General features: G+C 34.7%; 1 protein-coding gene and 1 pseudogene across 1 annotated transcript in view; both read left to right on the forward strand.

Moving 5' to 3' along the window:
- The window catches only part of FAM3C (family with sequence similarity 3 member C), a 47,115-nt gene extending 20,853 nt beyond the window's left edge, over positions 1 to 26,262 (forward strand). Inside the window, exons 4-10 of the mRNA XM_006910571.3 lie at positions 4,526 to 4,555; positions 5,222 to 5,345; positions 11,345 to 11,403; positions 12,674 to 12,724; positions 14,664 to 14,748; positions 23,265 to 23,391; positions 23,994 to 26,262. Coding sequence (XP_006910633.1) covers positions 4,526 to 4,555; positions 5,222 to 5,345; positions 11,345 to 11,403; positions 12,674 to 12,724; positions 14,664 to 14,748; positions 23,265 to 23,391; positions 23,994 to 24,083 — 566 coding nt within the window. The 3' untranslated portion in view covers positions 24,084 to 26,262. The remainder of the gene's footprint in view (positions 1 to 4,525; positions 4,556 to 5,221; positions 5,346 to 11,344; positions 11,404 to 12,673; positions 12,725 to 14,663; positions 14,749 to 23,264; positions 23,392 to 23,993) is intronic.
- On the forward strand, positions 12,176 to 12,294 carry LOC112478860 (annotated as a pseudogene).
- Positions 26,263 to 26,607: the final 345 nt, after the last annotated feature.

Raw genomic sequence — 26,607 nt, forward strand, 5'->3', positions numbered from 1 at the left:
ATATGATCCTCTCTCTTCCCCTATTAGAATGCATTACTCTTTTTTCGGTACTGTTTGTTCGAATGCATAATACCTGTATCTCATTTGGCACTGATTTTATTCTGCCTTACACTATAGAGTTTCTTTTCTTTTATTCTTTTTCACGTATTTGTCTCACCGGAGAATGAATCTTCAGGTCAAGGGGTATCTTGGTCCTTCACCAGCATCCAGTGCTAGGCCCTGCAGGTAGTAAATGCTGACTGAATGGAAAATTAACGTAGAGAATTGAAGATTAGGGTTTTTAGGTAGGGAGGAAGAGTATTTCCAAAGTGGGATTCATTTAAAGCTGTGTTGGTTGAAAAGCCGCTGGTTATCAGCTATGAACACTGAGCTACTTTAACTGAGATAGTTGTCTCTCTTCTTCATTTCGATTTTTCCAAATGTTAGGAGCCTGCAAGGTTTTACTGTGAGTGTTTTAGCTGTTTGATAAGGCATTCGTAAGGCAGGTGGTTTATTTTGTTGTCATAATTGAAGTTGTATGGTATAGCCACAAAATCTTATTGGATTCCAATCTATTAAACTGGTGAAAATTAAATTTTTATAGTTATATTTTCATTCTCATTTCAGAGTTATTGAGCAAAGATGGCGATATGGTTTCTTTGCCTTTTGTTTAGCATCTAACTTAATTTACCAAAGGGTAACGACTTTAACTGGATACGAGTATTGTTTCTATAATCAGTGTAGGTTAGGGGACCATGAGATTAACTGTAGTTCTTTTGGTGGATAATATTTCCATTTTTTTCAACTTGTTGGTATAATAACTTACTTGATAGTTTTTATACATTTAGATTCAGGTTAATCATGTAGTACTGTTTTAGAAAAATAAATGAACTTATTTCTAGAAAGGAAGAATGAAAAATATTTGCCTGCTGTTAGTGGAGGAAATGAACAAAATAGATCAATTGTGATGTTTTAAAAACAATTTTTCACAAAACTTTATTTCGAGATAATTGTAGATTCATGTGCATTTGTAAGAAATAATGCATAGATTCTTTATATCCTTTACTCAGTGTCTCACATTGGTAATGTCTTATGAAACTACAGACAGTGTCGCAACCAGGATATCAACATGAATACAATCTACCAGTCTTGGTTATGATTGTGGTTTAACATAGTGTTAGTTTTCAGCATAGGTACTTAACAACCAGTAAATGTTGTGAACACAGTCCAAATTATTTTTGCATCTATTGCTGCAGTAAGTACTTAATGTTCTGTTGAGTTCATTTATTTTTACCCTTTCACATTTAAACCACTGAAATAGTATATACACAGATTACTTCACATAATTAAAAACTAAATAAAGTACAAAATAATTCTGTCTGATTTCTTCAGCTTAACTTGTTGGAAGATAGTCACTGATGAAACCAAATCAGAAATGTTTATTATTGTTCCTTGAAGTCAAAAGTTGGATGTATTGAAAAGACATTAAGAATTAAAGCCATCGAGGTAGTTTGAGGAATAAAAGTTGTGAAATAGGCAGGATTTTGTGTTTGTGTGCTGTGCCCATACACTGCATATGGAAGACATCCTGTTTTATTTATGAAAAATTACCCATTTGGCCTCTAGGTGTTAACAATTCTCAGAAATGCAGGCCTAGTGGAGGACTTTCACTTTCGGTGAATATCGGATAAAAGTTATCTGGAAGGAAAAGACTTTGACAAGACTTTCTTCACCTTTGTTTCACCCCTTACTCATGATATTATTTTCCTAAAACCCTGATGATTAAGAACCTGGTTTTCCCACAGTTGTATCCCAGTAATTTTTTTTGAATTGAGTGACATTTACTTTTTTTACATTTCTTAAGTTTCCCAAGCAATCTCATTTCACCATTTTAGAGGCTCATCTCTGGTTTTTTTTCTACCTCCCTTTCTCAGCCACACTCTTCTGCTGAGGATTTTTCTGAGCATTAGGCAATTTTTTGGTATCTCTAAGATTCTCTCCTCAGCCTTCTTCTCTTTTTAAATCCTCTCTTTGGGTGGGCCCACCAGTCATTTGCCAGTTCTCCAGTTTATAATTGCATCCCAGATCTCATTTATTGCTGGCCTCTAGACTTTTCCACGTGGATCTTCTCCAAGTATCTTAAAATTAACAAGTCCAACACAGAACTAACTCATCATCCATCCCCTGCTCCCATCTCCTCACTACATTATCCCGAATGCAGAGATGGTATTTTGTTCATTGGCTCGTGTGAATGAATAAATGAATGCTTCCAAAGCCACATGTCTGAGAGACAAATTTGATTCCTCTCTTTCTAGTCGCCCCTCCACCTGGTCCATTCCCAAATCCTGCCATTGTTGCTTCCTTAGTTGTTCTGAACCTGTCTGCATCTTTCAAACCCACAGTCACTACCATTTCTTACCTGGATTACTTCAGCAGCGTCCTCGTCCTTGTGGACTCCTTGTCTCCAGTCTTGAACCCTCTGTTCTCTGCTCTGCAATCAGAAGCTTGTTCTGAAAGCTCCCTATGCTGGCTTCCTCCTCATAGCAGGACTAGCAAGCAGTTTTTGTACATGTGATCATAAGACCTCAGACATTCCCTTTTCTGGGGTGGTGCGATATGAGTTTAAGAGCTAGGATGAGATATGGCTTTGAAAACTAGCTCTGCCGATTACTAATTGTGACTTAGAACAAATCAAATCAACAGACCTCTCTCTGTTCTCAGTTGTTTTCTCTTTAAAACAGGGATGATGATCAACTCAATAATATATGCAAAAGTACTTGTTAGCGTGCCCAGCATATGTGAATGAGCTGCGTTGTTACCCCTGTTCTGATCCTGCTGTCTTCCCTTGATCTTGTTGCCATAAGTATATAATAATAGACCAGAATTCCTGATCTGAACACCGTTCCTGTTCCTCTGTAAGCATCTTAAAGCCTGAGCTCGATGATACATGTTTGTTCAGGACTAAGTGAAATAGAGAAGTCCAGTCTTCATGACGCTGATCGCTGGTTGCTAATAACTCTTTGGACTTTCTTGTTTACACATTGAGAGCATTGGACCTGATGATCTCTATAATTACTCTTTCCTACTTTTATGACATAATTAAGGAAATTGAAAGAACAAGCCCCAATAATCCCAGCATCCTAATTTACTAACTGATCATTTTTTTGTTTCCTTAAGGTTTTATCCTTATCCATGAATATTTTTAGAGCTTACAGATAAAGTTTGTTTTCTGCTTTATTCCATGCATTAAACTTTTTCCATATTACTACATTGCCTTTGTGACTTAAGTGGTACGTAATATTCTGAGTCTTCTGTCAAGTTAATGAGCCTTCCTTTACTTGGTCATTTTTCTCTTTTTAAACATTTATATATTTTTTAGCTTAAACTTTCTGTTCTCTAGTTTGAGCACTGCTGGACTTACATACAGGAAGTTCACAATTATCTAAAATAGTACAGAACTAAAAACTAAGTGACTATTTATAGTTGACCAGCTGGCAAACATTTATGACGCTGCATGCTTATTGGCCAAATCAGGAAATGGCTGTCTATAATACTATTGATGATCTGAATTATAATCTCCTGGGCTAGGATCAGATGTTAGTGCTTTTTAAAAAGCTCTAAGTGTAGATGGTCAGGTTTAGATCTACTGAATTCATGTTAAGATTTAATCAGAACAGTCTGCTCTTCTTGAACTGATAGATTATAAAACTCTTAGCAATGACCTTAATTTTTTTTATTACACCCAATACATTTTTATTTTAAAGAAATTAAAGCTCTTCACCACCACCATCCCTCTTATGTTCTTCCCACCCCTCCAGTCTCCTAGCCTAACCACTAAGTTAGGTTTATGTGTATACTCCAGAGCTTTATATGTGTATGTACACAACACCATGGAACAGCAGCAACTTTTAAACACACTAATAGTGACTAAGAATATCTTTAAAGTCACTTAAAGGGAAGTTTGAAATATCATATGATATCACTTATGTGTGGAATCTGACAAGAACAAATTCAAAGAAACAAAGTAGAGTGGTGGTTACCAGGGGATGGGGGGTGGGAGGAGGTGGGGAGATGTTGCTCAAAGGTACCAACTCCCAGTTATACAGTTAACAAGTTTGGGGATCTAATGTACAGCATAATGTTTATAACTATTAATACAGTATCATGTACTCAAATGTTACTAAGAATTAGATGGTGAATGTTCTCAGCATAAAAAAGAAATGGTAACTGTGATGAGATGGAGGTGGTAGCTAATACTACGGTGGTAATCATTTTGCAATTTATAAGTTTATAAATGTATCACATCAACACATTGTGCACCTTAAATTTACATAATGTTATGTGTCAATTAAAATTTGATAGTGAAATATGTAGCCTAAAGTTATTGTCTCTTTCTCTAAGGTGATATTCATGTTTTGTTACATACTAAACAATAATTTGAACACTTTTATTTTTATAGGCTCCTTAGTTCTAAATATGTTTTAAAAGGGGATTCTTGGCAATAGCGTTATTCCTTCTAACAATGATAACTTTTTTTTTTTCTTAGCAAGGTCAGCATTGGACACAGCTGCTCGTTGTAAGTATTTCATCTTGAGAATTTGCGCATGATTTATTCTGTTTTATCTTAGGATATGAGAACTAATATTCAAACAATGGGGATAATTCATGTTAGCAAAACTGATTCAGAAATTGCTTTTCGAAGTTTTAAGGATGCTATTTGATTGGCCAGCCCAATATTCTTCATATTTATTCATAATGAATATTTTGTTTCATTAGTGTTTTTTAGCTTCAGTATTATAAGTACAGAAAGTGTATAAAAGGAAAATTTCTGGTTAGAATTAGTACATGAGCAGATACTCAGTGATGCATTAGGCTTTTTAGCTGGTCCTGGAAGGAACCATTCGTTGTGCATTTATGCCCTGAAAGTGGAAAGTGACAATTTAAAACCTCTCTCATCCTGAATTAAAAAAGAAACTTAAAAGTAATTAGATAAAATATATTTACTCTTATCAAGATCATAGTACTCGATTCATTTATAGTAATTATTAGCTTATTTCTTTAGTGGTTTTGTTTTTTGTTTTAAGGTTTTTTGAAATCTTCAGAAAAAAATGTAGGGTGTATTTTAAGATATGTGTAGCTTGGTGATTTACATAATTCCTTCTGTGGTTTGATATTTGAAACAAACTAATTATAGAGTCTATTAACATTGTTTTTGTAAAAACATCTATTTTCTTCTCCAAAGCTACAAAACCTCCCAGATACAAATGTGGGATCTCAAAAGCTTGCCCTGAAAAGCATTTTGCTTTTAAAATGGCAAGTGGAGCAGCCAACGTGGTGGGCCCCAAAATCTGCCTAGAAGACAATGTGTAAGTATTTATTGATTAGAAGTATAGGTGTCCTATTTAATTATAGCAAATCGAACCTAAGTTTAATGGATCTTTTGAAAATGTACTGGGCATGCTTTTACTAAAGTGATTTCAGTGATCATTATACAGTTTCTTCTCCACACATTTAAGGAGTCAAAGTTTTTAATTTTCATATTAGGGAGTGACATTAAGAACACAGTATATGTCTAGCTTCAAGGAGAGATGAGGGATTTCCTTTGAGTGAATTTTCTAGATCTCTGCTGTCCCATATGGTAGCCATAGCCACATGTGGCTATTTAATTTTGATTCTTAAATCACAGAAAAAAAGTTAATTCACTTAATTAAAATTAAAAGTTCAGTTTCTCAGTCATACTAGCCACATTTCAAATGCTCAGTTGCTACATATGACTTGTGCCCGCCAAATTGAACAGCACAGCTAGAGTATTCCATCATTGCAAAAAGTTCCATTTGATAGCACTGCCCTAGACAATGAGCACTTTAGCTTACAAACCAACATCTTTCATTTAAAATGTTTAAATGCTGCTTGTTGAAGCGTGAAAGAATCCTGTAATAACCTCAAGCCGATCGTGGCACAGAGCTGCTTGCCACGAAGCTTCCTGGTTCCCTATAGAGATGCCCTACAAAGTATAGTTTTTAGGTTTTTCTATCTCCTACCTCAGTGGCAACTATCATTTGTTTGAAGTTGCTGCCTTTGAAGTCACAAGTCCTACTTTTAAGCTGCTCTTTTCTAGAAAATTAGATATATGAGCTTATTCGAAATTCATGTAAAATAATAAATATCCCATTAATTACATAGACTAAAGAGTGAGATAATTTTACAGATAGCGAAGAGGAAACTGGGTCGTTTCTCCCAGCATTTTGTGTGCCTTTTTTTTTTACATAGAAGCTTTTAAATATTTATCATAGCCCTTTTTCAGTTAGCTATGGGCAGGTATATAGCCTCTCTTAATAACACTTTTCTTGTAAAATTAAAGGCTTGAGCTAGGTGATCTTTACAGTGTCTACTCATTTGCTTTTCCCTCATGCTAATGATATTCACTTTAATCCATTATCTTCTGATTTCTCATTATAATAGACCTGTCTTACTGAATTATGTAATAACACTTGGATTTTAGAAGTTCGTGGATTTTACATTAAATAATACCCTTCCTATTAACTTAGAATGTTCCCATTTCCATATCTTTCTTTGTTTGACTAGAGAGGCTCCAACTTTGATTCTAAATAGTAGAAAGTTCTCTTAGACTGCCTAGCCCATGCTAGGTTGTCTTTGGATATCTCTATCTACTCGAAGCATGTAAGTTTTAATGCAGAATAGAAATCAGGCTCAAAACTAGTAGATTTTTCTATTAATAGATTATATAGATCGAAAAGAAAAGAAAGCACATGTGAGAGTGGGGTCTGATAAAGTAAGTCCTGGGCCCAGAGCCCAGGGCATTTGGTTCTGGCATGGTGGGAATGTCATGTAGAATTTGTGTTTCAGTTTCTTTAACCATAAAATCGAGGCAGGCTACCTATTCATCTTCATTTTAGGACTCATCCTGCCATTCCTATGAGAGATGAAATAATTGATAGGATTTTGGAGCGAGGCCTCAGACCATGAAATCTAGTCCCTGGTAAGGGGCTGGCCAGGTGTCCCCACTGGAGAAGTGCAGGGACCGGTTCACACTCCACTACTTCTTCCAGCACCTTCTGTTTCTGTACTGGAAGTTTTTCCAACAAAATATTTAAAGAAAGAGTCTGAATTTTCTTAGCATCATTCATTCATTTATTCATCAAGTAATTGAGCATAGTTCCTGCCGTCATGGAACTTGGGAGGAGTAGGGGGACAATGACGGATATTTAAGAAGTAAATGCAAATAAATAATTGCAAATTGCAGCACAGACTGCAGAGCAGCAGAGCGTGACGACTGGTGGGGGTGAGTGAGATGAGGTCAGGATGTCCGACTTTAGATCGAATCAGTCAAGGAACAGTTTCTCCAGCACAGTGACGTTTAGTCTGAGAACTGAAGGATAAGAAGGAAGATAGCCAGGTGGAAAGTCAGGGAAGAACACTCTAGGCAGAAGGAAGAGTGTGCTCACAGGCCCTTCGATGGGAAAGAGCTGGAGAGAAGTGAGCAAGAGCCAGGCCCGTAGGAACTTGTAGGCCATAGAGGGGTGAGATATTTTTTTTTTTCTGAGTGTGTTGAGAAGTTGTTGACAGTTTTCAAACTCTGGCACGTCGTGATTTCCTTTATATTGAAAAAAATGACCTGCTGCTGGGTAAAATGATTAGAGAAGTAGAGTAGGGAGAGTAGTTGGAAGGCCATGGCCGGTTGTGGCCACGGCTCTTTGAGACTGTCCCCACCCGCCCTCTCCCGCCCCCATTGGCAACAGACTCTTTTTGCATGTACACGCACTAAAATGTGTAAGTAGATACTAAAAATACATAAGTAGGTATTTTAATATTTTCCTACATGTGTTGAGTACATGCAGCTCACTTTGGAGACTACTAGTCCAGATCAGTGCTTCTCATCAGGGCCGGGGATTCTCCCTGGGGGACATTCGTCAAGATCTGGAGACATTTTGGGTTGTCACAGCTGTGGAGGTGCTACTCATAGGCCAGGGATACTCTTAAGCATTCTATATTGCACAGGCCAGCCCCTCCCCACAAATTATCAGGCCCATAATATCAGACCAAGTTAGAAAAACCCTAATACAGACAAAAGACGATCGTTACAATGAAGGTTGTGGTCATGGTTTAAGATAGATTTCATTAGTTAGAAATAGAAAATTCTGGGTGTAAACATCAAGTTATCACACAACAAAAATTGTAGCTTCTTATTCTTTTTTATTAAGAACCCATAGAATTTATTCATGTTCAAGGTGTAGCTTTTGTTTTAGACATAACTCATTTGATTTCAACTTACATGAAATTTATATGAAGAATAGTGCTTCACTGTTTATTACATAATCAATATTTGGTATAGGAATATATAGCAGACTATTTTGAGGAGTTTATTTTTCTATCAGGGGGCCAATAGGTAAAATCAAGAATATTATACAAGTACCTATATAATTTAAAATGTAACCATTTAACAATGTAAAAACCATTCTAAAATCATGAGTAGTAAAGTAAAAGGAAAAACCAGCCAAGTGGCTTGATTTGGCCCATGAGCTTATGAAATATAGTTTGTTAAACCCTGCTAGAAACGAATCATTTTAAGAAATAGTAGTTAGAACATAGAGTAGGTATTTGAAATAAAACTATATTCAAAGATGTAGACTCTATAGATTATATGATCATATGATCATTTTCTTTAGATTTTTGCCTGGAAGTATGGAGTGATAGGGGAGGAGGGACCTTCATATTCATGAAGGGTAAAATAAAATATTTCAACCTGTGTTAGAGTGACTCTTATACATTTAAAATCCTCAGAGTTTCCTCATTTGCTAGTTAGAGGCTTCTCTTGATTGAATTCGTTTTTAAAAATTGATAAGCTGCTGCCCTCTTGTGGGGAGTCAATGTCATAGTGCTACTTTGTTGTCTTTTTCTTTGCTCTGTGACAGACAGCAGCATACTCTTGAGATGATCTCTACTTGGAGGAGGCACTGTGACACTTAATAATAAATGTAGTGACAGCTATTGCCTATTAATATTAATAGTACAATCTACTTATATATTTCTGAAATGAGCAGAGCAAATGCATTTTGAAACTTCTCTTGTATATAGCAGATTTGTTTGGCCCACCTTTCAAAACTAGTCTTGCAACACATAAAAAAGTTCTAAACTTTATTACATGTAAATTTTAGAGAATGACAAGTGAAATTTCGAAGGCAGATATGCAACCAGGTTGGGTAGATAACTAGTTAAATTCTAATAAGCTTTTAAAAATAAAAAATTTATGCTTTTCTGTTTTATAATATTTTTAATATTACCTTGGAGTAGAGTATTTTTTTAACTTTTCATTTTGAAATAATTATAGAAATCACAGGCAGTTGCAATATGGTGCAAAGAGGTCAACATACTCTTCACCCAGTTTTCCCAGCGGTTCTGTCTTATGTAATTATAGTACAATTATCAAAACCAGAAAATTGGCATTGGTCCAGGGTGTGCTTAGTTCTGTCATTTTATCGCATGTATAGATCCATGTAGCCAACACAGCAATCAAGATATAGAATTATTTCATCACCACAAAGATCTCTTTTATACTACCTTGTTATGTGTCACCTCCACCATCAGTAACCCTTGCCAACCACTAATCTGTCATTTCTATCACTTTGCTGTTTTGAGAATGTTATGTGAATAGGATTATATAATATGTGACTACTGAGATTAGCTTTTTTCACTCAGGATAATCCTCTTGAAATACTGGTACATGTTAATAATTTACCCCTTTTTTAGTGCTGAGCAGTATAATATAATATGGATGCACCTCACTTGGTTTATCCACATCACTTACTGTCCTCAACCGAACAATTTTAGTTGTTCCCAGTTTTTGGCTGTTACCAATGAAGCTGCTATGGATAGTCATGTACAGGTTTTTGTGTGGACATACATTTGTATTTCTCTGCCATGAAGTGCCCAAGAATTCTGGGTTATGTGGTATGTGTTTAATTCTGTAAAAACTTCCAGACACTTTCCAGAGTGACTGTACCATTTTACATTCCTGCCAGCATATATGAGAGATCTGATTTCTCTGTATACTTGCTAGCATTTGCTATTGTCACTATTTTTTTATTTTAGCTTTTCTAATAGGTACGTAGTGATATTTCAATTAATTTTCTTTTCCTCGTGGCTAGTGAGATTGCACATCTATTAATGGTATTTGTGTTTTGTTTTGTTTTATTTTTTGCCACCTGTGTATCCTCTCCAGTGAAATACCTATTCACGTCTTTTGCCAATTTTCTTCACATTGCTATTTTTACTGCTAAGTTGTGAGGGTTAAAACTGTATTCATTTATCAGTTGCAACCATAGATTAACTACAGATAGGAGTTCTGTGAAAATCAGCTAACACGTACTGTGAGAATCAGTTAGCTATGTGGAATTTACAATAAAGTATTATAGATTTTATTTGTGAAATTATGTGCTACATATACTTTACTATTACTAAAATTTCTAACAAACTTATGTACCTATACATGTGTGTTTAGATGTATAAATATATGGATATGTGTGTGTCTGCATTTTCATACTCTGCCAACCTCAAACCCGTTGTTAAACATTAAACCGTACACGACTGGGAGTATTACTATTACCTTTAGTTTTTAAAATTTTTTAAATTAAAATTTCTTTTAAATTAAAAGTACCCATAATTTTATTTTAGTAATTCTAATTGAACAAACTGAACTGATAAGCAGGAGTTTCACAGATGCCTTCCATTTCACAGTATCATTGTCTTTGTGTGATGGTCTGTGGATGTTGATCACTTCAGGTATGACAACGTAAGTGACTGGTTAGAAGCAGTCATATAAATGCAGCATCACTTCTGATAATCACCAAGAGCACGTTCACAGTTAGGTGAAACATTCACGAAAGAAGCGTCCCGCACTTTTCTTGCTTTCAGATTATGAAAGATTGGGGGAGCATCTTGCTTCTTTCCCACCTCACACTGATGCTGCAGAAAGTACAGAAGAGGTTGTCGATCGATCCCTTCAGAATGGTTGTAGAATATGTGTGTGCGTAATGTCCACATGTTTAAAGGATTCTCTAAAACGATATTTCATAATCTGACCCAGAGCAACAAGAAACAGTCCAGTATTTTGCCCTAATACTTGTTAATATGTATTTCTGTGAAATCTTATTTTAGGACATTGCTTTAAAGTTATTAGACTGTTTTCTCTCACTTAGTAGAGATCTTTTAATCTCCGCTGCAGTACTAAATGATTGTACATCCCATATAATATTCTTAACCTTTATTTTTTTGCATGACTTTATTTCTTTGGTACATGTCTTTGTGACATCTAATTCTACATTTGTCTTGACTTTTTCCCCTTCAGTTTAATGAGTGGTGTGAAGAATAATGTTGGAAGAGGGATCAATGTTGCCTTGGTAAATGGTAAGAATAATTATTTTAGCTCATGGATGTAGTCAGTAGATATTCAAATGCCCTAAAGCAAAATGCACTCAAATAATCAAGAGATCAGGTCAGAAAGAGCCACTCTTGACGCTAACCCCCGTCCCTGCCCCCGGGCCCCCCTGCTCAACTCCCTTATCCCCATAAAAAAGCCAACTATATGTGGAGAGTTCATGTCTGAATATTTATAGTTGCTTTCTTGGAAGCATCCAGCTTACAGTGCAATGTGTGGGGAGCTTCCCATGAAATCATCAAAATACAACCAATCTAACATTAAATTGATGAATTCTTGCTGCAAATTTTGGAATCCTAACATAATGTGAAGATAGATTGACATGAATGAGAGGATGTAAAATGACAAAGGGTGATGGACTATTGGATGGGGTGGAGGAGAAACGAAAAGTAAGAAGAATCAATTTTAATTTTTCAGTATTTGTCCACATTCTTCTAAGTTCATTATAATAAATACAGTTATTGAACCCTGAACTTCTTGAGTGTTCTTGCAAAATCAAATCCGAAAATATGAACCCATGAAGTGAGACCTAACTACACGCTGGTCTTCTCTTTCTGCTACAATAACCCTGTAAAGCTGTAGAGAGTGATTAAAACCACGCTCCCCAGTCCATAGTGTAGGAAAATATCTCTTCTTTCACAACAAGAGGTGAAGTTTTGTGTTTCTACTTTTTTCATTTTCTTAAGTAAAAGGTTCTATACCTATTTGTCTATTTAATTGATAACAAAAAAATAGATTTTAGTCTACAGCCATGCTACCCAGAACAAGCCTGATCCCGTCTGATCTCAGAAGCTAAGCAGGGTCGGGCCTGTTTAGTACTTGAATGGGAGACCACCTAGGAAGACCAGGTGCTGTAGGTGTAAAAAAATAAAAAAGGGATTGTAAGATGACAAGGTCCTTGCAATCTGTGAGGTCAACCAAAGGTTGTCTCACCTTAAAAAAATAGATTTTAAAAGGTAGATTTTATAAAAAGATATATTTAATGACAGAAAAATGTCCAACTTTGAATTGGAATCGTCTGTGATCAGTAGAGAATTTCTGTTTGCTCCTCTTTGGCTTACAAGACTAGTGAGAAAGTCCTATCCAAAAATTACCCTTTAGCAATATGTTTCAAATGCATGTAATTCAGATTTTAACTCTTTTCTCAAGGTAATTCACATCCATTATTGGATAAGATCATTTATACAATATAAAGTATATTTCAGTTGCATAATTTGATATGGATTCAATTTCTTTCAGGAAAGACAGGAGAAGTATTAGATACTAAATATTTTGACATGTGGGGAGGAGGTAAGTTTAAATAACCTAACTGTTCTGTTGCTAGCACTGACTTCTTAATCACCTAAATATAATGTTGCCCAATAATGAGAGAATAATGGTTCTATTTTTGTGTTCATTTTGTTTCTCTTTTCACTAAATGTCCAGCTATGTTTAAGTAATCAGTCATTAGTATTTACTTTTTTAACTAAAATAGTTGTGTGTAATCAAGAACAATACTATTAAAGTGGAGATTTTAAAAAATCTTCAGTCTTACTTCTTGCAGTACAACTAATTCAAAACTTTGGGCTGCTTTAGATTCTGTCTGAAATTGTTAAAAAGAATGAAAAATTTGATGATGGGCATAACTAATTTAAGTGTTTTGAACTGAATGAATCGATTTCTTTATATGTGATTTCCCAGTCTCAAAATTACATTATAACCAGAATTATGATTAAGGTAGATGAGCATCTGAGGAAAGGAATAGAATTTCCTTTCTAGTTCACTGGACTTAGAGTGAGGTACAGATAGATATCTCCTGTATTTGAAAGTCCCTTGGAGAGCAAGCGAAAGTCACTCACCAGCATGCAGGGACAAGGACTGGCGCTCTATGAGATGCCACCCCAAAGCAAAGGATTTCTCCCTCTAGTTCTAAGACCAACACAGATTTGTCTTTTCAGTCTTCTCTAAATTTATCAGCACGAGGCTCTCCCTTCCCCTCCCTGCGCCCTTTACATATTGCCTAAAAGCCAGCAGCTGTAAGCTTCTTGAAATGTATAAGAGTTTTCAGACAGTTCAGCTTTTTCTAATATTTCTTCAGCTTATAACAGGATGCTACATAACATTTACTTTTTACTCGAGATGAGGAGAACTTTTCATAGTTGTCAAAACTATGTAAACTTAAAATGCTACCATCAGTTTCAGACCCTAAGGGCATGGCTGGTGGTACCAAAACTATTACATAGAAACACCTTAACAGAACTGTTGTTGGAATCAGCCATGTGACCAAGAGGCTCTGGTATTTCATCACAAGCAGATCCATTACTGCTGAAAATACTCCTCCAGTTGAAAAGAAGTCGCAGTTTACTGCCATCACTGCATTTAAGTGGAAATGGTTTGTTAGCTGCTCTGGTACATTTTTAAAAAAATTAAAAATGCTATTATAAAATATAATCAAAGAAAATCTTTGGTGTCTTTGCCATGTAAAGAAACTGAGTAAATTTGAAGTAATGCAGCTTTGACGTAGTGTTAGACTTAGAGGCTGTTCTAGATGTGAAATGATTTGCAGTACCTGCTCTGGCTCTGCATTACCAGTTTTTAGTCACCAAAGGGGTTTATTCTGAAGTCCTTATGAACCGGGATATACTAGATGAAGCGAGTAATGACTATAATGTTTGCTATAATTAGTTTGGCTTTAGTGATGACCTAATCTACATTCCTTCTCCTAGTTTATGGTAAGTGGATATGCCCAGAAGATCCTGTACATCATTTGTGTGTGTCTTTGTATGTGCATGTGCATATATATACACATTTATATAATTTTAAAAAGCACAGGCCCTTCTGTGAATTGGACAAAACTTATGTATCTTATTTTAAGGAAAGTACTCACACAAACAAGTTTACATAAACTCAAGAAAGTCCATGAGCCTTTCTCTTGCTCCTTGAGTTTCTTACTTTAAACCACGTTATACTTTAACATAACTTCACTATGGTGTTTTTCATTTAGCCTCTGGAATATCAGTCCAAAGTCACATAGGATGAATCAGGATTGGAAATTTTAAGTTGATGGTAGGATCATATTAAGGAACAAACAATTTTTTAACCTATTCATAAGATTAATCTCCCTTTTGGTTACCCTACATTAGAATTTATTGATTTACAAACTTCATATTTTATATTATTAACTTTACAGATTATCACTGTGGTTACTCAGTCATCTAAAAGAAACCTGCAACCTTTTCTTTTTCTTCAGATGTGGCCCCATTTATTGAGTTTCTGAAGTCCATACAAGATGGGACAATAGTCTTAATGGGAACATATGATGATGGAGCAACCAAGTATGTAAACTTAAAAATCTATACAACCTTTTTGAGCTATATTTTATAATTAAAAAGCAGTACATTTTCATTGAAAAAAATTTCTAAAACAGAGCAAAGTTCCAGATAAACACTATGAACATTTTTTTAGTTTTTTCCCTTCTGTTCTTTTGCATATTCATCAGGCATATATCATTGTAAAATTAGAATCACATTGTACATTAAGTTTGTTCTACTCTTTTGTGGTCTGTTTTTTTTTTAACAACTTGAAATCATTTTCCCTGACATTAATATTCTTTGATAGAATCTTTCATGGTTCACCAACAGGTGATCATATAGCCCTACCTTTATTTAAAAGTTGCTTGTTATTGCCAAGATTTTGTATTATTGTGATAAACACCCTTTTACATAATTATTTTTCACCTTTGATTATGTCCTTAAGGCAGATTCCTAGAAGCGGAATTGTGAAGGGATAAGTGTGTTATATTTTTCATAAAGTTTAATAGATGGTAGTTTGTAACTTTTCTTAAAATTGTATATGTTATAAAATTTGAAAAATACAGAAAAGCGCAAAGGAAAACAAGTTACAGTTTATCTCACTACTCAGACGTAACCATTGATATTAATTAATTTCTATCTCTAGATTTTTTTATGCACATATTTTATCTTAAACATTTGGAACAGTAGCATTTATAGCATACCTTTATGCTATATTACTTATGTGGTGAATATTTTCCCATAGAATTAAATATTTTTTTCATAACAGTTGTTCATGTCTGCCAAGTTTAGTTTTTCATTGTGTCATGATTTAAAATCTGTTTAATAAAACACCTACTGCTGAATGTTTAGACTCTGTCCAATTTTCATACTTAGCAAAAATATACTATCTTAAAATTATTTTGAAATCGATTTCCTTAAGATACATTTTTTTGAAGTAGGTTGTTGAATTAAATGATGTGCACATTTTTAAAAAGGATTTTTTAAAGTTTGTGCCAATTTTACATGTCTCTCAGAAGTTTGTAATTAAAAAAGCAGTACACCGATTGTTAATTTTTTTAAAAGTTCATTCTTAAAAGTTTTGGAGAGGAAACTTGTTTTAACATGCCTTCTTTGGTTATTGGTGAGACTGGATTTTTTAAACAAATGTTTTGGCTCCTCTTGTCAATTGTCTTTTGGCCATTTAGGTTGATTCTTATTTATTTGCAAAAGTCCTTTATATGTTAAGGATATTAACCATTTCTCATGTTAAAATGTATTATTTTGTACATCATTTGCTTTTAATTTTGTTAATTTGTGGTGCTTTTTGAGTTTTAGAAGTTTAGTCTAATTCTTATATAGACAGATCTGTGGATTTTCCTTTTGAGTTTTTCTACTTTTATACTTGAGAAATACTTTTCCATTTCTAACTTAGATATTTAGGAGATTTTTCTCTTCCAGTGATTTTACCATTTTCTTATACTTTTAAAAATCCACTTGTAATTTTCCAACAACTTATAATGCATATTATTATGTAGATTTGACTTTGTTTCTGAAAGTTCTGTTCTTCTATTTATTCCTGCTCCAATAAGATACTACTTCAATTTTTTTAATAACTTTGATAAAAATAAGTGTACTTAATACCTTTCTGGTGGGGTGAACTCTTTAATAGTCTTTCTCAAAAAAATCTTTCCTATGATACCTGTTTTGGATGACTTTTATCAAGAATAAAAAAAACATTCGAATATTTTACTTGAAAAGACTTTGAACTATATGCTCGACACAGGAATATGTCATGTCTTCCTTTTTATTGAGTTATGTATGTATTTAATATGTAGCTACATTATGGCAGATTTGCACTAAGAAAGCAGTGCCACTTTGTGAATATTTCTAAGCTGAAGCAGTTTCGTTGACATTTGCATTTTATCTAGTTCAACTAAAGACGTGTTAAACTCAGTACGAAGGTTAAATAAAACTGGCATATTCAACCATTGCCATTTAGCTAGATAGAACTAAACAGAATATAATTAGGCTTTCCTTATCAAAAAACAACCAACTTGCTATTTACTTTTGCTGAGAGAATAGGATATTACATGTGTAATTGAAATTTTAAAGGTTTTTTTTAAAGCCCTACTTTTCTAAATAGATACACATGACCTCTGTTTTTCATCAGGTTATTTCATTATTATACCTGGTGAGCATCACCCCTTTTGCCCTTCTGCTAATAATGATTTGCGGCCAGACCTAGAAACTAGGCAAAGATGATGTTTTCTTTTTAGCTGCTGTTTGTTGGTGTTCATCGAATGCAGACATGGAGAAAATCCTTATGAAGGGCCTTCTACATCTATTAAATGTAACAAAATATAACCACATATCTTGGCAGATGTCTGAATATTTGAAGTGATTCCTCAGTCGTAGTATACCCAGCCTTATATAGGAATGAAAAGCTCTGATGTGTTATGGCTTTTCCTCACATAGGCTGCTGGATTTTACCTTCTAAGGACTGGCTTGTTCTTCCACTTATACCTAAGAGAGTTGAGGATAAAATGGATGTGCCTCTTCTCTGCAGGTTACAGAGTTGGTTTGCAAGTCAGTTAGGGAAAGCGGGCTCAAATCTGTGCAGTTGTTCCTCTGTGATCCTGGTCACCACCATTCATAATAAGCCCCTCAGCTATACTCTGAACTTCAGCAGAATAACTGGGACTGGTCTCCATCACAGCGTTTCTCAAAGTGTATTCATTGGAACCCCAGTTTCTTAAAACTATAATGGTCAAATAAGTTTGGGATGGCACCTTTTTGTGGGTTTACAATAAACTCTCAAGTTCTGCCCTAAAGAAAATGTTTTACCTCTGTTTATGCCAGTGGTTCTTGATTTTTAACCAGGAAGCACATTTTAAAAACAAACAACAAAAAACCTATATCCAGGAAAACTTACACTTTAGGAAGTGCAGGTCTCTAATGTATCCACTTTCCATCTCCACCCTCTCTAAATTAAGTTGTTTGTTTTTTCGTTTGTTTAATAGAAAATATGGTAGTTTGAGCTAGCTAAATTTTGCTATTGTATTTCTCCTTTTGGAGAGAAAACTATGATGTGTTAGCCTCTCGCCTAAGTAAAGTGTTTAAATGTCGATGTCTTGAAGTAAGAGATCTTCAGGATCACTTGAAACAACATCACAGCCCTGGGCCACGGTCCCTCGGAACTTCTCTATGAATGCCTTCACTGACCTGCTCACCTCGTAAGGGTGTTGGTACTCATGTCATTTCTCTATTTGAAACAAGCAAAACATAAAACTATTCTTAAGTAAATGTTACGTTCTCGGGTTGGTCTCCCTCTAAATTCCTCCTGATAGTCCTTCTCTTGGATAAGTGGAAAAACAAAATAGATGTTCTCCCCAAATGGTACTCAGGTATTTGAAGCTAAACAGCATTTCTCTTTTAGTTTTCTCCAGGCTCAATACACATGGCTCATTTAACCTTTTATCATGTTACGTTTCTAGCTTGTTTTACCCGCCTGGCTGTATTTTTGGACATTCTCTAGTTGATTATTGTCTCTCTTAAATTGAGTGCCCCAAATCGAACACCATGTTCCAGACGTGGTCTGGCCAGTCCAGGGTACAGTGGAGATGTTAGCTTACCATGCCGTAGAGATTACATTTCTTTGAATATTCATGCGGACTCGTATTGTATTCGTTTTCTTTAAACAGTCACATAACATTTTTGGCTCATGAGTTTTTGGTCAAGTTAAATTCTTAGATCTTTTCATTTGGTCTCAGACTTTTGTGTTTTAATCACTGCCAAGTCAGATCTTTCTCCTCATTCAGAACTTGATTTTATTTTGTCTAAATGAAGGACTTTATATTCATGTATCCTTGTTAAATTTAATTTTGCTGATTTTGGCCCACTTGGTCTTGATTCTGACATTTGTCGTATGAGGTTTTCATGATCCAGGCTTTGTATTCTCTCTAAAGTCGTTCTTATGTTTAAATCTAAGTCATTGCTAAAAATGTTTACCAAGGTCAGTGTGCCACCTTGCGGGAGACCTCCTGCAAGGGATTCGTCTATTAATCAGCTGCAGAAACTACTTTTCAAACAGCTGCCAGTGTACCCTAATAGGCATACCATCCAGCTGCCGCGTCATTATTATCTGAAACTATCGGATGCTCACTTTAATTCATGACTATGCTAATTACGGTACCCTGATCTGACACCCAAAAACCTCTTCAAAAGCTGAAATAACTTGACTTTATTCATCCCTCCTTCCTACTACCCCCTCTTTTTCTTTCCTTCTTTGTTTTACTGCTCACAGGAGCTCCTTGTAATCCCTTCAAGAATTTTGTTAGGAATTGAAATTGGTTTTATTGGGCCCTTGTTTCTAAAATGTACCTTGCCTATTTTTGAAAACTGGAATATTTAACTTTTAATGTCCTAGCATTTCCAATTTCTATGATGCTTCTAAAATAACTATCACTACATCGAAGATTATATTAACAAGTTCCTTTAGAATTTTAAGTGTGTGATGTGTGGGCCTGGAGGTTTAAATTTAGTTTAAAGCTGTTATACGGACATTCTTGAATTACTATTCCCTTTTCATGTTGATCAAAGAGTGTTCGCTTCCCTGGAAAAGATAATCATGCTTTGATCTCAGTATTATATTCTCTTTGTGAAACAGTGGGTCTCTTTGTTATTCACACTTAGTAGCAAAAGTTCTTTCTGTGGCCTTTACAAGTTTTATGAATCTCATCTCATTCTAAGCACTGCAGGCCTTCCTGGTAGTAGTAGTAAAAGTTTTGTCATTAGTAATAGGATTTGCCTTGTATTTTGTACACTCCCTTTTTTAAGCTCAAGCCCATCACAAGAGCATTCTTGTAGTAGCGTTAATTTAGAAACTTTTTTTTTCTGAGATTATTAGCAAATCACAAAATGAACATTATTGGGGTATTTGTTTTTTCATTTGTTTTTAAGAGTTATGTTCTTGCATAAGAGTTTCTAATCTGAACTTTTTATAATATGCTCTCTTTAAAGACTAGGCTTCATGGTCACCTATGCCTAGAGTTCCTTATTTTTCAAACTCCTAAGAGACCATGATTTTCTTCTAATATTCTCGACACTCTACTTCCCAGCTGGTTCTTCCTTGTTAGTCAGAACTGAGCCCAGAACATCAGTTCTTCTTCTTGCTTTCTGTACTTTTTGAGAAAAGGGGACCCCGGCTTGGTTTGATGGTATGACCAAAGGACCATCTGATGTCTTTCCTTTCCCAGCAAAGATGGAGGCAAATTGGAGGCTCCCCATCTCCAGTCCGCATTTCCTCTTTTTCTCCAGACTGCCTCTGTGCAGCCTTAGAATCTTTTCTAGGAAAACTTGATTCCTTTCTTTGTCTAGTTTCTGGTTTATCACAGAAAATTTTCTATTCATTTTTAAAGAAAATTCTCAACTAAAATAATTTTTTCCATGTAAGTTTTTAACAATTCATCCAGTTATGAGCATTAGTAAAGATTAAAATATGTATAATAAACTCCTGGTGCCTCCTATATAGAATTAAAAGCTTATCTCTAAGCTTCATGTTGTATATAACTGTATAAGTTACCCTGGCTTTTAAAAACTGGAGCATTTTGACATCTATCATATATTTGATCTAGTGCTTAAAATATTGTCTACATTGCATAGTTTTATTTAAACTTCTTTTTGAAATATGAAATCATCTTTTACTTAGTAAAATAGAAAATGCCAAAAAAGAATAATAAAGTTCCCCAACCTTGACATAGGCAGATCAGAAAACTTTAGAAGTCACTGAGAGAGTTATTTGGTTATAAAACTATAGCTAGATAGACATAGTTAGGGACATGTGGCAAGGGTGCCCAGGACCACCACCAGATGTGATGATTTACTAGAGAGATTTACAGGACGCAGCGTATAGACCTGCTCACATAAGGCTATACGGTCTGTTACAGCAAAAGGATACAATGCAGAATTAGCATGTTTACATAAAAGGCAAATGTACATGGGGCAAAGTCAAGTTTCCAAGTGTCCTCTCCCAGGTGGAGTTACAGAGAACATGCTTAATTTCTCCAGCGACAAGTTGTGACAACAGTGCAAAATTCTGTCTACTAGGGCATCTTATTAGAAACTCAGTACGTAGGGTTTTTATCAGGAGCTGATCATGTAGGCACCCACTGCCTAACACATCCCCAAATTCCAGACTTCCAGAAAGAAAGTAGATGTTTATCATAAACTGCATTGTTTGTACATTTTAGGGACAGTGAACCATTCCAATGGATTCTGGGAACGGTGGGAACCTGCCCCAAATCCAAGTTTCCAGATGTCAGCCAAGGATCAGTCTTGTGGGTCGGCCTTTCTGAGGATAGCCAACTCCAGCCTGCTCTGTTAACCCTTTTCTGTGCAGGACCTAGGGTGTTCTCATGGGAAAGTAAGGGAAGAAATGACCAGAGTCAAAACATAAAGCTGAATTTTCAAGTTGCTTCTAGATCTTTGGCCAAATTGGCTTTGTGTATTCATACAGATCAAAATGATCACTTCTCACATCCAAAAGTACAGAAGTAAAAATGACTGCCCTTCAATATATTTCTTAACTGATGCAAAATTCTTAGATATGAAAGCTTTTATGTACCTTTTGTAGAGGGCCAGGCCTGCATTTTGATACCCATCTACTTTGCAAGCAGTTTCTATGTATAAGCCATCCCACAACATTTGTGAACTTAACATTCAGCTATTTATGAGCAATCTTAAAGCCTGCCAGGTGTTGGTTTGTTAATTTTTCTGAGATGTAAGTGTGAATCAAGCCAAAGGCACCTTTGCAGGAGGCCGTCACTGAGCTGCACAGTGAACCAAGGCCTGACCTCTGCGTTTTGATACTATTTGTTCTTGTTATAGTAAAACTTGCCTATTAGTGCTGATGATGCAAATAAAATATTCAAAGAAAGTACCCAGAAAAATAGAATTGGATAAATTAATTAGTGGAACTTGACAGTCTTCATACCTGTGATATGCTAACACTGGAAACAAATATTGCAAGGTTCACACAATACTTTCAGGATGTGTCCCTCTAAAGCAAAAGTTGCTGATCAAGTGAACAAACAAAAAGTGGTGCCTAATGTGAGGATAGGCACAGGAAACACAGCTATAGACAAACCTTAGGGAGCAAGCGAGGAGCATATCCACATGATACGTAAAGGTCTTAAAGTCTTCAGGAGGCCAAGACTTCCCTGGTTCTTTTGCACAGCTGTTTCATTTATTTTTATTTCACTTGGTTATAAACACATCGCTTTATACAGATCTGAGTCTGAAAGGCTAAATATTCCAGGACAACAGCTGATTTTCTCACTGACTCTAGTGAACTTCCCCAGGTGGACAGCAAAGCCCGGGCTGTGGTTAAAACAGCTCCACTGCCCGTCTGATTTAAGTGCTTTGCATAAATTGTGGAGGTCTAATGATGTGTGCATTTCTTTCCTGTTTTATGAAGCTTTTTTTAAAAAAAGAAAAACATAAATTATCCCATTTATCCTTGAGTTAGTTAAATGAGAACTGTCGTATCCAGTATTTTTTTCATTAATACATTAAAGGAGCTAACTGACATTAGCATGTGATATGTCAAAGAACTTGTCTGTGGGATAAATAAGCACCTTCCTGACTGACCTTCTGGCTGATATAAACAACTTACTACCAAATAGCTGCACAGGTGGCCGTTAGTTATCTTTTGTTCTTTTTCTTTTTCTTTTTTTTTTTAGCTCCACTGAATTTCCTTCCCCTTTTGAGACAGAGGAGACATGGAGAATCACTCAACATTAGGATGACAACCTACACAAAATACCTTGACGGCACCTTTCATTTAGCTATTTCCCTAGCATTTGGCTTTTGTCACTGTCCTTCCTCCTGCTGGGAGGTACTTAGCTGCTGTTTTCATTCTTTATTAAATAACCACTTGGCACTTATCGCTTAAGGACAATTTATTTCCGTAGTCTCAAAATTCATTTTATTTAAAGTAAAAGATAGAATTAGAAACCTCTGTATTTCTATTAGCATTTACCTTTATTCAGATGAAATTTACAAAGGGTTTAGTGGAGATTCAAAGTGATTTTTAATTGTATAAAGATGTTGGTTGCTTAAGACCTTAAATTAGCCTGGAGAGTCATCTACTAACTGCAGTATCCTGTATTTATTTGATGGATGTAGCTGAAAGTTAGTTATTGTTGTGAAATGAAAACATGTAAAAGGTACTTTTTAATATAATAAACTTAAAATGATATGCTAGGTTTTATGTCTTTTGTCACTAAAGAATTCACATTGTAAGATATAAAAATGTTGAATCACTCTATTGTACACCTAAAATTAATATAACTAATATAATACTGTATACTGGCTATTCTTAAAAAATTCAAATAGGACTGGTACTCTGAAAACATTTCTGTATTCTTTTTTTATGTTCTCTTACTTAAGCCTACATATTCTCATTTTCGTCTCATGGTAAATATCCTAGGTAACTCAATATTACTTATATAACATAGAATGCACTATGTTTATCGTATCATTCTTTTTCTTCCTCTAAGACTCAATGATGAGGCACGGCGGCTCATTGCTGAATTGGGGAGTACGTCCATTACCAGTCTTGGTTTTAGAGACAACTGGGTCTTCTGTGGTGGGAAAGGCATTAAGACAAAAAGCCCTTTTGAACAGGTTAGTGTCTTAGACTTCACTATTAATGGATAAAAGCAAATTGTATGAAAGCATATGGTACATATTCTTATCCCAGTTATCTGTAATTTAGATAAAGCAGACATTAAATATATTCATATATTTTTTATAAGTTCTTGGTAATCAATTATTTGAAGTAACATGGCAGTGGTTTAATTTCAAAGCTTAAAAATAGTCAAATTCTGCATGGGAATTTTTTTTCCTATATGACAGCGCATTAGCATATAATTGCTTTTATAATAAGCCTTTTAGGAAACATTGGTTATTAAAGATTTTAATTGAGTTTTTGATCTAATAATCAATTAAGTTTGGAAATACTTCAGAACTTAGTAGAATGTAAACTTTTTGGCTAAAAAATGATCCTTTAATAAACATCTGCAGTGTTTTGTTCTTTTAGCTATTATTTGAAAGTCTGCCACTACATGCCAGTCCCGAAGCTTTCTCATTTAATATCTTGAACCATCATTTATATGAACTCATTGTTGACATGAGTGTTAGCGAAATGAGCGCACTAAAGCATGTCGTCGCAGATAAGCAGTCCACCAAGGTTTTTGAAATCGTATACTATTATTGTGTTCCAACAGCACATAAAGAACAATAAGGACACAAACAAATATGAAGGCTGGCCTGAAGTTGTAGAAATGGAAGGATGCATCCCCCAGAAGCAAGACTGACGTGGAGAAAATTGAAGGACACGCACTTTCACTATTAATGGGACAGCTACAATAGCGAAACTACATGTAAATATTTTAAAAGCATGCAGCCATCTCGGTGTGTGCATGAGCATTCTCTTTTGATATCAGGATTATTTATTGGTAACGTAAATAGATGTCTTTGTAAATAGTCGTCATAATGAGGAAATCATTGAACCATTTCTAAGCACATTTCTCTAATAGTAAAATGTTTAGTCTGCTATGGAAATGACATCTTGTAATTCCAAAAGCATACTTGTGGATAACTCAACAGATCATGAAAAATAATTGATATATATACTGGTTGCTGTGAAACTCTATCATGGAATAATATGGATTTGAGGGAGGAGACTTTGTTTTCTTTTATATATATATATATTGCTTTTTGATGATAGTAGCTTTTAAAGATATTTGGCTAGGTGTGTATGTAATGTCACTTTACAGTCCAACTCTCCTTATGTACCTCTTTTCTTAGTCTTTATCTTTCCCAATAAACCAAGAAATAAAATTATATGAAAACCTATATCAGATATGTGAAAAGCACAACAAATTTTTTTTTAATGTATACAGTAAAAAGTAAACATATAAATGTAGGTGGCTTTCAGGACTATAGCTTGCTGGATTTTTGTGTTAGTAACATGAGTAAGTCGATTCTGTATAAGCTACTTAGAGTGAGGGCACAGGTGGCAACTCCATAGAACTGGGGAAGTGGGCCAAGTCCCTTTCCAACCGAGTTGGTCATTCAGGACAGCTGTGTCAGTATATTTAGAGAAATACTGGCATAGATTGTCCTTATTTGTTATCAGCATGACAGAGTGGTTTGGAAAGAGGCATGCTTTTAATATCATAATAATTTTGATTTGTAAACCAAGAAATTAATTTTGTATTTACCTTATTTAACTTCATACTACCAGTTTTTGCCTAAAGATATATATTAAATACTTAGAAAAGATCTAATTATTGAATGGACTGATAACATTTAAAAATAATTTTGGTGCAAAATGATTTCATACCCAATTCTATGTAAAAATATAAGAGATCTAACTTTTTCGTTAACTTTAGATGTTTACTAAATGACTCAAGTTTTTACTTTAAAAAAATTTTTAGGCCATTAAATACTTAACTATATATGAAATAGAAACTGGAACACAGAGAAATTTAATGATCTAACTTCTATCCACAATGAAAGGCAGGACTTAAATTTTGAATCTAAATTTTAGATAACTTGTATAAAAAAACTAAAAGCAGTATTTTTTATTTTGTTACAAACCAAGCTGGAAGCTGTTCAGCTGTTTCTTAAATATAAATGAGCTTTGGGGTACTGTTTATTTCCTCCAACTCAGTATAATTCATGATTAAATACACCTTACAAGTTTAAACAATTTTTGTAAACTTTTCAGATTTTGGTGCTTATATGCTAAATCACATGCAGCATGTACATTTTGGCATTTAAAACACTTCCCTCAATTCTGTAAATTAAAAGAATAGGAGTTTTACAGTTCCAGAGATTGTGAAATAAATGTTGCATTTTTTTAAAAAAAAATGAAGACATGCTTGGTTTTGCATTGTGAATTTTTTCGTATTGTCTGGCAGGGTAATATACCTACAGAACTTCTCATTAAGGTCTGTCAAACATTTATTGTCCTGCCTAACATGCACAATTTAAGTCATTTCTGTGGTTAAACATACTGGTATCCTCAGGATGTATCTTAACATGTATAGAATTTAAGTATCTAAATAGCAGGCCATCACTTTCAAGAAGACTGTAAAATGATAGCTTCGTGAAGGTGTATACAATGTCAGAAGAAGGGTAGAGATTGGTTCTGGAACTGCTGGGTGCGTTTGATCTCGTTTCGGTTCTGTCTTGTACAGATTGTGCCAACTTAACTTTGGAAGCAATAATTTTACTACATTTCATTTCCAGATATCTTTTAAAAAATCAGCATTATACATGAAACAATGCTTATTTAATGTTAAGAATTTTATTAAAATCAAACTTGGCACTGACACTTTGGTACTTTAAGTTGTGTTTAAGGACTTATTTTTTATTTGTAATCATAGGTGCTTTCCCAGAGCAAGTGTATTATAATATGCCTATTAAAATTAAACAAAGATAGGAAAATAAGTGATACTTGAGAAATTAAAGAGAAACTGAGCCAGAGTCTTTATATCCCTGACTTTAATTTGATTAAAGTAAAATTTATCATTGTTTTTTCTATATTTTATTGTGTTTTCAAATGAATCAGCTAATATTTTATAATTTTATGCTGGGTGAAGCTCAATGTGTTTAGCCTGTATTTCACTTTAACAGTTTATACAAATTATAAATAATTTGACCCCCCCCCCAAAGGGATGATCGTTTGGTTATCATTCCCCATTTTTAAATGAAAGGATGGGAAATATGCTGTTTCATTGGTGTAGCAATTAAAAGTAGAATAAATACTTTAGAATACTTTTAAAAATATGAAAAGAAAAAATTCTTGTGTTGATAAGGGAAAAGATTTTC

This window comes from Pteropus alecto, unplaced genomic scaffold (assembly GCF_000325575.1).
Source record: "Pteropus alecto unplaced genomic scaffold, ASM32557v1 scaffold22, whole genome shotgun sequence".
Classification (NCBI taxonomy): Eukaryota; Metazoa; Chordata; class Mammalia; order Chiroptera; family Pteropodidae; genus Pteropus; species Pteropus alecto.